The 13,558-nt window shown below is 47.3% G+C and overlaps 1 protein-coding gene across 4 annotated transcripts in view; it reads right to left on the bottom strand.

Moving 5' to 3' along the window:
* Positions 1-637: 637 nt before the first annotated feature.
* WNT11 (Wnt family member 11) overlaps positions 638-13,558 on the bottom strand; it is a 35,797-nt gene continuing 22,876 nt past the window's right edge. For all 4 annotated transcript variants that reach the window (XM_090030749.1, XM_090030746.1, XM_090030750.1 and 1 more), the window contains one exon: positions 638-2,519. In XM_090030749.1, the coding sequence (XP_089886875.1) occupies positions 2,345-2,519 (175 nt within the window). In that variant the 3' untranslated portion in view covers positions 638-2,344. The remainder of the gene's footprint in view (positions 2,520-13,558) is intronic.

Below are 13,558 nucleotides of genomic sequence, written 5' to 3'. Positions count from 1 at the left end.
AGCTGGGTAGGAGCTCAGAGTGTGGGGCTGGGGCTGGTGGCAGTGCGGAGCCCATGCCCGGGGCAGCAGGCAGGGTACTCAGGGTATTCATGCCTGGCACAGCCTCTGCCAGGTCGTCTGTATTGCCAGCACTCCCCAGGCATGGGAGGGAAGCCCCAGATGCTGGAGCTGGCTGCCTTCCCTGCTGGGGCTGCATGGCAGGGGAGGGAAACCCCAGGCACCTTCCCCTGCGGGGTGGGGAAGACAGCTAGCTCCAGCATCTGGGGCTTCAGTCCTGTGCCCAGTGAATGCAAGGGGTGCCAGCAATGCAGCCCGCGTGGTGGAAGCTGCACCCCTCGCTGAGTTGCGTAGCACTGGCTAGAGCTGTGCCCCACCAGAAACCAGCACCCTAAGCACCCCGCCTCCTGCTGCTGTGCCATGGGGGGAGTGTGGAGGTCCCCACACCCCCAACTCTCCCTCACACCCCACAACCCCCCACGTATACACAAACCCCCATATACCCTGTGCCCCCCACACACAGCCACACCCCCTCACAACCCCCTCCACATACCCTCCCACACCCTCCCATACACCCCCCATATCCCCGATACACACACACACCCCACACCCCCTCATACACACACACACACACCTCCCACGATATACAAGACTAAGAATTTATTTTTGAGTTATTATGCAATCACCTCTATATAGACTACACAAACACAAATCATAACAAAATATTTTTTGTAATAAAATTAAAATATGTTACAGTAGGTGTTTGACTGTTACTGTATGATTTGGGTTTTTTTCTGGTTCTAAGATGGCAACCTCTTGCCCAAGAGGAGTATTTTCGGGGGGCAAGGGGAGGCAGCAAAGGTCAGGGGTTAGGGGTGGGACTTCCGGTCCCAAGATGGCGACCAGGGGGCGGGACATATATCATGGGGCAGGGCTACCCATGCGTCCCTCGACAGTTCACCAAAACTCATTAAGCAGCCCACCCCTGCACTATGTCTAAGTCTCACTGGCCCCATCCAATTCTCTAGAGGAGAAATGGCATACCTTTCCAAGCAAAAGCCAATGTTATCAATTTAAATATAGCAGTAATTCTACGATCTTTTCTTACAACCGGTGAGTAATTTCTGCATTTATTTCATACTATTGTTAAGCTCGTTTATAATAGATATTTATATATCAAGTAGAATAGAGAAAAGCATGAGATATATTTTATAAATATTTCTGTATGTTTGCATACAAAATAAAATATGTACATCCACAGATAGTGGTTCTATGCTGTTGGCATGGCAAGACCCTACGGTCCGGTCTGCTTATAGCTGGCTTCTCTCATCTGGAATTTCTGATGACGTACACACACCTCCTGCACTGCTGATGTCTCTGCAGTTTCTGGAGTCAAGACTTTATAGCTCTGTTGAAGAGGGGAGATGGTGCCATATTTACCTAAGAGGCTAGAGAGGACAAGGCAGCAAGAGCGACACTGAATTTAGACATTACCATCCAAAGGTCAGAGCGGGTGAGAAGAGATACACGAGTTGCCTTCTCCTTTGCCATTTTACCTTAATTCCACTACGTAGGTCATTGTATCTTACTGGTCACTGTGTCAAACAGGCCCCTGGCATTGTGCCCTGATCGTAACTTATTCAATAGATTACTGCAAATGGTTGAATTTCAAACCCTGGTAACCTACCCTAAAGCAGTGGAGCAGTAAGAGTCTCAGCCGTGGGCAAAAGCAAGGGTTACATGGATAGGTTTGTGCTTTGTTTCTGGGGTACCGCCACAAACCCTTCTAACTTCATCAGCATCCTGAGTGGATCTTCGGGTCTACAAATGAAGTCTTTGGGGGAAAAAAGGAAAGAAAAGCACAAATATTCCTGACAAGTTTGTAGTGCATCCCTTCAGCAGGGATTTTGCCCATTGGTGAATCTGTGCCCTGTGGGTTAGAAAGCGTAAGTGGATCCTAGCCTCTATCATTCTCAGTCACAGTTGCTTTTCTTCCCCCGGGGAAGTGTCTTTTCCTGTTTCTCTTGGTACTAAAGGCACTTAATAGCTGGATGTCATTGGCAAATGTTAGAAATGATATATTTGCAAGAAAGTATCATCCAGAATGTGGTTTGGTGTAAGCCTCCATCTTCTCAAAGGAAGAGTTTTATTGGTGGGGAAAACTTCTATGTTTTCTATTGAAAAGTACAAAAAGAAAAAAAAAAAGTGTTATTTTTACTGTCATAATTGCATTCTTCTTAAGTTGTCTTTCTCCAGATCCGTGTCTTTAATGATATCTGGTTGGGGAAAGGCTTCTTCTTCTGTAAACTGCGCTTTGGTGCCTTTAGCATCGCATCCCTTGGAGGTTTCATTTGCACACGTATCTTTCGACAGTCCTCTCACATTTTTTACAGGTCACATAGCAGCACCAGTGGTACTTGCAGTGGCACCGCTCCACCACTTTGTCCGTGTACGGGTTGTAGCCTCTGCCGCAGCACATCAGGTCACAGCTGTCGCTGCCATTGGAGGTCTTGTTGCATTGCCTGGAACAAAGGAAAAGTGGGGAGTGAGTGCATGAAATCGTGGAGCTTATTAGGAAATAAAGAAATGATCTGTTTTTACAATGATGCCTGGGCACAGCAGGAGAGATCGACCCCTGGGCCATACTGGTGTTCAAAGCAGCTGGGGATCTGCCTTCTGCATTTGCAGAGGAGCCAGAAAGAGTCTCAGTAACTGCATCTCCAGAATGGGATCCAAGGTGCATTTTAGTCAGTTGGGAGTGAGAATCCCTCCTCAGTGGGCACCTGCAGGGGACTGTAACCCCCAAAAAATCACTTGAAAGGCTGTAAGAATAATGAGGGAGGAGACTAGGTCAGTCCCATTGCACCACAGCCCAGTGTCCCTCCATCCCTGTGGTGGTCAAGGACACTGGAAGGCACCATGACCCCGCTAAACAAGGCGTATGACACCTGAGGCTGGGCAAGTCATTCCCACAGGTGGAGTCTAAATCTTGCCAGGACTGTGGCAGAGCTAATCACAACAGGACAATGCCTTGCAATTCTCCAAGGGCTTTCTTCCCAGGAGCTTTATGATCACAAGGCGGCTGGCTTTGCAGAATTCAGACACACCATCTATTATCATGCAGTGCCACAAATGCAGGGCAATATAGAGATTTTCTTTACATACTTTGGGAAGAAGGATGGTAAAGGTGAAGGCTGCAACCTGGGAGACTCAGGTTCACTTTCCTACCCTGCCCCTGACATCCTGTGTGACCCTAATCAAGTCATATAGGGCCAGATTTTATTCCATATATTGGGCATCTATGCGGACTTAGGCACTCAAGGGCCCTGGCAGACATTACATTTATGGCACCATCAATGAGTTAATCATGCCATAAATTGTCCTGTGCCGCATGTTCAGTCCAATATATGGCACAATAAAACAGCAAATCAGCCACAAAGGTGCTCCACATTATATTGCACCTTAAACTGAACATGTGGCAAGAGACCCAGGGCTGCCCCGTGCCCATCTGACTCTCAGTTGAATGCCAGGCTTGGCAGGGGAAGCCCCAGGTCTAAAAACTCACATGTGCAGCTGGGCTGTATGGCACACCATCATCTGAACCTTACAGCTATTTAAAAACCCATGGCACGGGGACCTGAGATGGGGAGACCTCTCCCTAAACCTGGTTTTCGGTGCTTCCAGCTTTTAAACACTGCATGTACAGCTGAGCTGGGCTACACCTGCAGTGATTTAAAAGCCTGGGGCACTAGGACCTGAGATTGGAGAGACTGTCCCTGATCTTGGGTCCTTGTGCCTCAGGCTTTTAAACAGCTGGGCTATGCGTACATGCCATTTTTACACCTACAGCTGCCCTGTGCTGGATCCCAAAACTCAGCTGAGCATCAGGATCAGAAAGGGGACAGCTCCAGCCATCCTCTGAATTGGATCTGGGGACTTTTACACTCTCCCGAACATGGCATATCCTGTCATGCACATGTAGAATGGCAGGATGCTCAGTTTTGGGCACAGGGTATACAATTTCTCCAGTCCTAATCACACCATTACTATAAAGTCTGCCAGGAACCTACGGACATTTTAACACGTGTTTCCAATGTGGCACCAGGCACTTTTAATTAGTGCACCAAGCTAATTAAAAGCACCCATGCGCCACATGTCTCAGCAGTGCAGCACGTCCCGCTGCTGAGAAAATGGAGGCAAGGCGCTTTGAATGAAAGCACAGCAAACGTGTTTTATTTCAAAGTGTAGCATTTCTATTTTCTCTGTTCGGAGATGCGCTGTGCCACCGATATGTGTGACGTGCGAAGCTGCTAGAGCACGTGAATTTATGTGCTCCAGCAGACGATTAATCGCGTCTGCTCTGACGCTTTGGATTTCCAGCGCATCAAAGCAGGCTCCCCGCGTGTGTGTAACTGCCCTAGGTGCAATCCTATTCCACCCTGGTCTAGTCCCTGAAAACCAATAATGCATCTACTTTCATAGCATCATCATCTGAACCTTATAACTGGGTCACAAAACAAAAAATAGCAAGAAGGACACATTGCATTAACAGCTTTTGAAGGGCTTGAGCAGGGTGGAAGAGAATCACACTTCGGTGCCCAATCAGTGATTCTCAACCTGGGTGCCGCCGCACCCTGGGGTGCTGTGAGATGCTTTTAAGTGTGCTGGGAGGTGCCAGGCAAATATTAGCACCGTTAGATGCGCAAACATCTACACATGAATCACAAGATACACCTGGAGATTTCAACTAGAAAGCCCTAGCATCAAAGCCAATCTGAGCTGTTGTGGGGCTTTCCGAGGTCTCAGCAACAGAAGAGTCACACTATTATTTTCCCATCGTCAAAACACGGGGGAAAGCTGAGTGCTGGCGTTTTCTGAAGGGGGTCTTGAGTCTAATGAGGATGCCGCGAGTCTAAAACGGCTGAGAATCACTGGCTTAAAGCGTTGACTCTTCAGCTCTCGGTGTGTCTCTATGTATTGAACCTGGCGCAATGGGGCTCTGACCTTTTCTGGGGCTGCTACACCCCATGGGAACAAAAGCAAGAGGCATATCTTTGGGAAGCTGCATGGCCATCTAGTCTAACTGACCTTTTCCTCTGACCGAAATATCTGAAGATGAAGGAGGAGAAAGGAGTGCAGGGAAGGCAAGTTGGACTCTCGTGCTGAGCGCTCCATTAATAGATGGAAACAAATCCAAGAGAGTTATAGGAATGCCCATGAGGTAATGCTTTACGAGAAGTTATGGGATTAATGAAGTGTTGCAATTTTGTTCTTGTTCTTCTCTTATTTATTCCTGATGGAGTGAGGCCTCATGTTTGCTATTCCTGCCTCGAATTCGTGCCCGCGTTCAGCTTTTAAAGGCCCGGCTCAAATTCTCCCGCTTGGGGAGCATGCGTAAATATTTACAAACCTTTGAATGTGTCACGAAAGCCCCCCTCATTACTGTTATGACCAACAGCCAAATCTCAAGCCATAACCAGGTTGCTTGTGTTAGCCTAATGTTGAACCAAAGGTGTTGCTATTACCCTCACGAGCCAGGGCCCCTGCTGCAGGAAACCTTGAAATGACTCCTCAGAAATGTATTAATCAATAAGTTAAATATTTAGAGCAAAGGTTCAAATATATAAATGTTGACATTGGGGAGGAGGGGGTCTTTAAAGGCTTAGTCAGCTTTGATAGAGGTTGGAAAGGTTGCTGCTGTTGGAGTCATTTTGCAAGGACTGGGAGTTAAAATCATAGTATTATAGTGTTTAGGGTCAGAAGGGACCTAAACAGATCATTAAGTCTGACCCTCTGCCCCAGGCAGGAACGGGTGCCGGCGTTATATCACCCCAGCCAAATATCTGTCCAGACTCCTCTTGAAGCCCCCCAAGGTAGGGGAGAGCACCACCTCCCTTGGGGGCCCAGTCTAGAGCCTGGAAGCCCTAACCGTAAAGTAATGTCTCTTGATGTCCAGCCTGAACCTGCTCTCTAACAACTTGTAGCCGTGTTCCTAGTAACTCCGCGTGGTCCCAAGGGGAACTCCCCCAATTCCCGCTGGTCCCCTCCGGTGAGTTTGCAAATGGCCACCAGATCCCCCCTCAGCCTTCTCTTGTGGAGGCTGAACAGGTTCAGGTCCCGCAGCCTCTCCTCGTGGGGCCTGCCCTGTTGTTCCCGGATCATGCGAGTGGCCTCCTCGGGACCGTCTCGATGCCAGGCACATCTCTTGAAGTGCGGTGCCCAGAACTGGACGCAGTACTCCAACTGCGGCCTGACCAGCGTCGCATACAGGGGAAGGATCACTTCCCTGGACTTGCTTGTGATGCACCTGTAGATGCACGACAAGGTGCGGTTGGCCTTACTGACTGCCTCCTCACATTGGCAGCTCATGTTCATCCTGGAGTCAACCATGACTCTAAGATCCCTTTCTGCCACTGTGTTGACAAGAAGGGTGTTCGCCAGCCTATAGGTGTGTTGCTGGTCCTTCCTCCCTAGATGTAGCACCTTGCACTTGTCTGCATTGAATTCCATCCTATTCTCACCCGCCCACCCCTGTCAGTCTCTTTGGGGGTATGATACAACTGTGCCATGGTCTAGAGTTGCCAACTCTGTTTGAATCTATTCCAGGAGGTTTCTGGAGCGGCAACGTGCCTGCGACACGCAAGGCGAATGTGCCTGCGTGCTTGCGGATATCAGTTACGGATTACGGTGTGTAGACTCTACATCTGGAAGGCAAATGCTCATGACCATTACATTTTAAAAACCTACTGGACTGTTGTATAAATTGGATTCAATATTGACTCTTTATTTTAATGAATGCCATATCATTTATCTCATAGGTGACTCTCCTGGAGATTTCTATCTAATTCCTGGAGACTCCAGGGCAATCCTGGAGGGTTGGCAACCCTCGTGCCACCCTGAGCTGAGAGCCTGGTGACCTGTATAAGCTAAACAGAGCTGGGCAGGGCTTTCCATGACATGTCTATCTGCTTCAGAAAGTGATGCATGTGACTCGTTGTCACTCTTTCCTCAGAGTCATAATGGAGCTAATACCTGAGTAGGAATATCTCCATATGTATCATGCCAATTGCAGTCAGAGTTACCGCCAGCAAGACGTGGAGCAAACCGGGTACCTTTTATTGGGTTCTGCCTCCCTTCCTACCCCATTTGCCTTCTGACATGTGGGTAAAATGGAGCCCAAATGTAAATTACCCCCAAGGTTTGGCTTCTCCAGAACCACACCCCACTGTCTTGTGGAGTGGTGGAAGAAATCCAACATCCTAGAAGAGAACCCCATACTCTCTTTACTTGTGTTGGTTTGGTCCAAATCTTACTTATTCTTTGGATGTAGAAAATAAAAAAACAGCCAGTTGGGTCTTAAAACGTCCCATTGAACACCTTTTCCGTCAAATCTTACCAAACAAAATCCTTTGTTCTCTTCTATAAATTTTAGGGTTTTTTCTCCACCCAGAAAGATACTGATATCTACAGCATTCCTTCTGTAACTGTGTACAAGAAGCTTACGGGCAAAGATGAACCAGCACAAGTATCAGCGAGTTTGTTCAGATCCACAGACAAACTACGCAGAAGCAGTGGGAGCCACTTTATTTCACACCTAGACACAATGCTTCATTGCGAGCTTGTTGAACTGCTATGCTTGCATGAATCTTCCCATACAGCAGAGGCAAAGGGAGGCCAAACTCACAGAGACTCCTTTGAACCCCTTGCTCTGAATTTTACAGTGATCTAAACTTGCTGAGGTTACAATATCTGAACCTTGGGATGCCCTCAGCGGAAAGAAGCCCTCAGCGGAAAGAAGCATGTAAAATGAAGACCAAGCACGCTACTTGGGCCGTCTCAAGAACTGGGCTGTCATATGCTCTCTACTGGTGTCCTTGGAAAAGGGCATTATTCTCCCTACAGAGAATGCCAGCTGGCCTAACCTATGGTAACTCACAGTCACATTTCCAAATGGAAAACCAACCATACAACAAAGGAACATGATATGGAAGGCAGTTGCTTCTAGCTCACGGGTGGGCAAAATACAGCCTGGGGCCTGGATCTGGCCTGCTAGACCATTCTATCTGGCCTGCAGGGCCCCTAAAAAATTTAGAAAATTAATATATATTTGCTCCTGACTGCCTGTCAAAGAAGACAGGAGCCAGGGGCAGTGGGACCCAGGGGAAGCCAGTGGCAGGACCGAGCAGCAAGGCCCACCCAGCACCCCCCCCAACCAGAAGTCTCTGCCTGGCAGAGGCTTCTGACCTAGGACCATGGGGCTGTTCCTGCTTTCTTGCACCAGAGAGGGAAATGTGGCCCTTGCCAAAACTTGGTAAGTGGCCCTCCACCCAAAATAATTGCCCGCCCCTGTTCTAGCTGCTTCCAAATCCAGCTACTTTCTCCCATTCTTATAAATCGATAGAGCTCTGATTGCTGAGTCAGGGGAAAGAGCTCATTTCGCATGAGCTCTCATCTTAGAGTGAGGGAACTTCCTTGTTAATGACAACTTACTACTCTCCATGCAGAGCTGTCCCTCGGGTAGGGCGAATCAGAGTGACTGCCCCAGGCCCTGCACTTTGGGGGGCCGAGCAGAGCCAGGTGCTGACTCGAAGGGGGCACCATTGGCAAGTGCCTAAGGGTGCCACCACTCTGCGCCCCTACTCTGCTGGCTTCACATCTGGCTGCTCTCCACCCCCTTTCACTCCCCACTCCACACTGAAGACTGCGTGCCATCTGGGGAGTGCAGGATCCATGCGCAGGGCGAGGGCAGGCTGCCGCTGCGAGCTGGACCCCAGACACCAAATTTCATTGCTATGGCACTGACTCAGCCCCACGCCGTGGAAGAAGCATGGTGACCACCCCACGCCGACACTGGGAAGACCCCAGCCCTTGCCCTGCCTTTGCAGGGGTCCCATGGCTCCGTGCAGTGTTAAAGGGGCTCCACACAGGCTGACTTGCCCCAGGCCCCACACCCCACTAGAGTCAACTCTGTCTCCGCATCACATTGACAGCATGTGCCCCAACATTTTCAAAGTACTTTGAAATGAAAGGTGTCATATAAATAACACCAAAAGAATAACACCTGCTATATAAGTAGCACCTGAAGACCGATACTTGCATTCAAAAACCTGTCTAATTCTATCTCAACTATGCAGTTGGTCCAATAAAATATATCACCCTAAGAAATCCTTGCCTCTCACATGCATTATACAAATACATTATTATTATTAATATTATTATATACTGGAGTAGGCAGAGCTTGACCACACTCTTCTAAGTAAAATTTTGTCACATCTTGTCTTACATCCCAACATTACTCATTCTGTGTCACTGCATTTAAAATACCTTTTCCAGAGCAGTCACGGCCTTTGCACATAACAAAAATCTGGTGTGTGCTGTATGATGGCTTCGTATCATGTGTCACATAGGAAACATGAAAGTTAGAATTATGTCACCATGTTTTAAAAATAATATCACTCCATATTCTCATGAGAGACCAGGGCAGCTGGTAAGAGCTATTCCAGTTTGCCATGCACTGAACATAATGCAGACTTTTATGACTGCAAAAAATAGTTATTTTATACATCAGGCCAAACTCACAGGTTGAAAGAGCAATAATATGAAAATTCTACAAGGCAGTTTGTTGCCCTCATGTTTTTATAAAGTTAAGACATCCAGGTGCCAAAACCTCCTAGGCAGCTTTGAAAAAGTCGGCTTTGGAGGAGAAACAGAATGGGAAAACACAGCAAGCTTCAACCTGCAGAAACAAGATATGCCACAATTTTAGTCATAAAAGTGTTCTTGTGAGTTTTCCCATTTATTTTCTCCCAGCACAATTCACATTTGTGCAGCCTGTAGTTATAAAGATAGATTTCTCGAGCCACTAACCCTAACAGATGGGATCCGAAAACCCAACCGGGCTCTCTCTAATTCTCGTATCATGCACCATCAGCAATTAGGTTGTCAGCAAAAATTGTGCTGGCAATAGAAATCCACTTGGGACTTTGCCATTTCTATTGATTTTGTATGGAAAGTGCTCATAAACTGTGGGCCTGGGTATCAGCATAAAACAAAGTGAGAGACGGAGAGAATTTCATTCATTCTCCTATAGTTTCGAAGGATTAAAAAAAATAGAGGCTGGTAAAAACTACAGGAAACCAAAAGTGGGGCAATACTCAAGAGTAAATTGGATGCTTATCTTGCTGGGATCCTATGACCCCAGCTGACTTCCTGCCCTTCGGGTAGGGGGCTGGACTCGATGATCTCCCGAGGTCCCTTCCAGCCCCAATGTCTATGAAATCTATGAAATACCTTGTTTGCATTTCAGGGCAGGTTTTTCTCTACTTCCATTTTTCCAAATCACCACTAACGCTTCTACAACTGTATTAAAAACCTGTACTCAAAGTGTTGGCTGCCAAACTCGGAGTACATGTTATAGGATTTCTACAGGGACCTGTCCTGCATTTAGTGCTATTTGATATTTTCGCGAATGGCTTGGAGGATAGAGTAGAGAGTACATTTCTGCAATGTGTGCGTGACACCAAACTAGGAGGAGTTGCAAGCATTTTGGAACAGCAGATTAAAATTCAGACATGGTCTGAGACCAGCGGGGTGGAATTCAAAAAAAGACAATGGAAAAGAGCCACACTTAGGAAGGTAAGATTAAGTGTGCAGATGCAAACCATGGAATAATTGGCTAGTAAAAACACAGCTGAAAGTTATAGTGGACCACAGATTAAATATGAGTCAATAGTCTGATACTGTTGCAAGAGGTAAATCTCTTGGATATATTAAGTGCCAGAAGTGAAGACATGGGGAAGTAATTATTCCAAGTCCACTCAGCGCTAGAAAGGCCTTAGCTAGAGTTGCGTGTCCAGTTTAGGGCACCGCACTTGAAATCATAGACACACTGGAGGTGCCCTGAGAAAAGAGGGAAAAAACAGAAAGAGAATTAGAAAACATGGCCCGTGAGGGAAAGGTGGAAGACCTGGGTTTATTTAATTTAGAGAAGAGAAAGCTTAAGATTTTCATAGATTTCATAGACATCAGGGCTGGAAGGGACCTCGGGAGCTCATCGAGTCCAGCCCCCTGCCCAAAGGGCAGGAAGTCAGCTGGGGTCATAGGATCCCAGCAAGATAAGCATCCAAGATGTGGGACATGATTACAGTGGTCCTGCATGGAAAAGGTCCTTCTAAAGAGGATGGCGACTAACTATTTTCCATACCCTCCCATGATTGGATGGGAAATAATTAGCTTCATTAGCAGCAAGCAAGATTCATGGGGGACATTAGGGAAAACATTTTAATTTGAAGGTTTGATAAGCACTGGAACTGGCAACCAAGGGAGGCTGTGGAGTCTTGCTCATTGGACATGTTTAACAACAGCTTAGATAAAACACCTGGCAGGGATGGCATGGGGGGTACTTGAACCTGACTCAGAACAGAGGGGTAGAATGGATGAGTTCCTGCCGGCTCCCCTTGTCCATGATTCATTTCTATTATTTTCCTTAACGAAAAAAGCCAATAACCATGCTACTGCTTAGACAGAGAGGAGCTGAATGGCGCCGGTCTAATCATTCTTTGCGAATAGATTTCATAGACATCAGGGCTGGAAGGGACCTCGGAAGATCACCGAGTCCAGCCCCCTGCCCAAAGGGATACAATGTCCAGTTCATTTTTTCTTTTTTGAACTTTTCCCCCCTTTCAGCAGTGGATGCGTTATTTAAAAATCTTTGCTGATCAGTTCATGGCAGAGTCCAAAAGGCATCCAAACCCCACTGGGTGGGATGCATCTAAAATCCCAGGAAAACCCACATGACCACCATCTGAACACCTGCACAAGCTACTGGGAGTAGTGTCTTAAGCGGGCAGTTTGGCATGCGGATGGAGTTCAGGAGAGTGCTGCCACTTTTATATGAGTCAGGACAGACCATACTTTTACACCAGCGTATCCTGTCCTCATGATATAAACTGGCGTAAAATAAATGGGGATCAGGAGCCGACAGACATGGAGCTCTCCTGGCAGCTGCACACCAATAGCAGCATTATGAAGCCTTGCCGCTAGGGCTAAGTCCAGACATTGAAAAAGCCTGAGTTGGAATCAATCTAAGTTACGCTGTTTTGTGTAAGTGGCCTAGTTTAGTTCGGTAGTGAACACGAACGCACGTTCACCCTTTGGGTGTGTGGGGGGGTGCAAATCTTAGACCAGGTTCTGCCATTTTTAAACCAGTCTATGTGTGCCAAACTTGTGTTCTGTTATGGGTATAGACCGGTCTTGCGCGCCTAACTTCTGTTATGTTACAGGTATAGACTCGTTTCCGCGCACTTATAGCAGTAAAAGTATCATGCCGGTACCTAGCCTAGGTGGTGAGGAGCCTTGAAGAAACAGGATGAACTGCAGACAGACAGACATCCCCTACATTGGTGTGCCTTACAACAGTGCAGTTTAGCCCCTGATTCCTTAGGGGCAAATCTCCATCAGACTGGGTGAAGTGATGCTGACGCTTCCTGGTTCTCTGTTTCACTAGTGTAAACATCACTTACACATGTCACCTATCCGGGCCCCTATTTTTCGACTTCACACTCAGGTTCACAGTAGTAAAACTGAAGCTTCTGGCATGTTTATAGAATAACTGTTCACTATTGCCAATTCCTGATGCATTGCCTCACCCTTTATATTAAGGTGCCGATGGTTTACCAAAGGTTACGAAATGATAATACAAGTTACTAGAACATCAAAGGCAAGGGTCGGGTAGCATGACCATTGCTTTTCTGTAATTAGTCAGTCCTCATTAGATTGTTTCCGTTTCTGGATTCATATTCAACGTGGCGATAACGAACGGCAACGACCAAACACCGCGGTTCCTACACAAACGCCTGCTCTGCCCACAAGCAAATGTAAGTGCTCGTGGTAAAAACAGCCATGGCCAAGCTTGTTTCCAGTAATATGTTAGGAGAGCGGGATGCTAAGAGGTGTGAACAGGCTCAAGCCAAAGAGCCAGTCATTCAGAATTTAAGAGAAGGCTCCTACTCTTCTCTCTCTTTAAGTGCCTTCCTCCAGCTGTCTTGTTTTAACCTATAGAAACCTGCAGACTGGCTTTTGCAGCCCCCAACCACTCGCCTTCAACATCAGGGGCAGGAGGAAGAGGAGGAGGAGCGATGGCATCTGCTTAGCTCCAAGCCGGCTCTGGGGAAGCTCAGTCATAAACAGCTCACTAATCTTTGCCGGGTCCAAGGATGCGGAGCCCCCCGCGCGCTCCACCAGACTTCCCTTTCGTGGGCTCTCTCGAAGGGGCTCAGAAACAATCGGTGAAATAGGACGCGCAGCGCCCTTCTGATAAAGATGGTTAAGTTGTTTGCCTCTTTTCACGCAGAATGCATCTCGGTTTCATAATTTGGCCCTATTCATCTTCCACTTGCAGCTGATAACCGGGTTTGCCAGGAAAAAGGAACTGAACAACCTCATTAAAAATAAGTTATAGACTGTTTTCATCCAAGAAAGCTCCGAAACCCGAACATAAACCATCTCTGTCTGCCGAGTTGTTCCATTTATCAACCATCGTAAATCCAGGGGGCTGCTTTGC

This window comes from Crocodylus siamensis, chromosome 1, assembly GCF_052110815.1.
Source record: "Crocodylus siamensis isolate JL-2025a chromosome 1, ASM5211081v1, whole genome shotgun sequence".
In the NCBI taxonomy this organism is placed as follows: domain Eukaryota; kingdom Metazoa; phylum Chordata; order Crocodylia; family Crocodylidae; genus Crocodylus; species Crocodylus siamensis.
The sequence above is the reverse complement of the archived record's forward strand: the minus strand, read 5'-3'. Positions and strand labels throughout refer to the sequence as shown.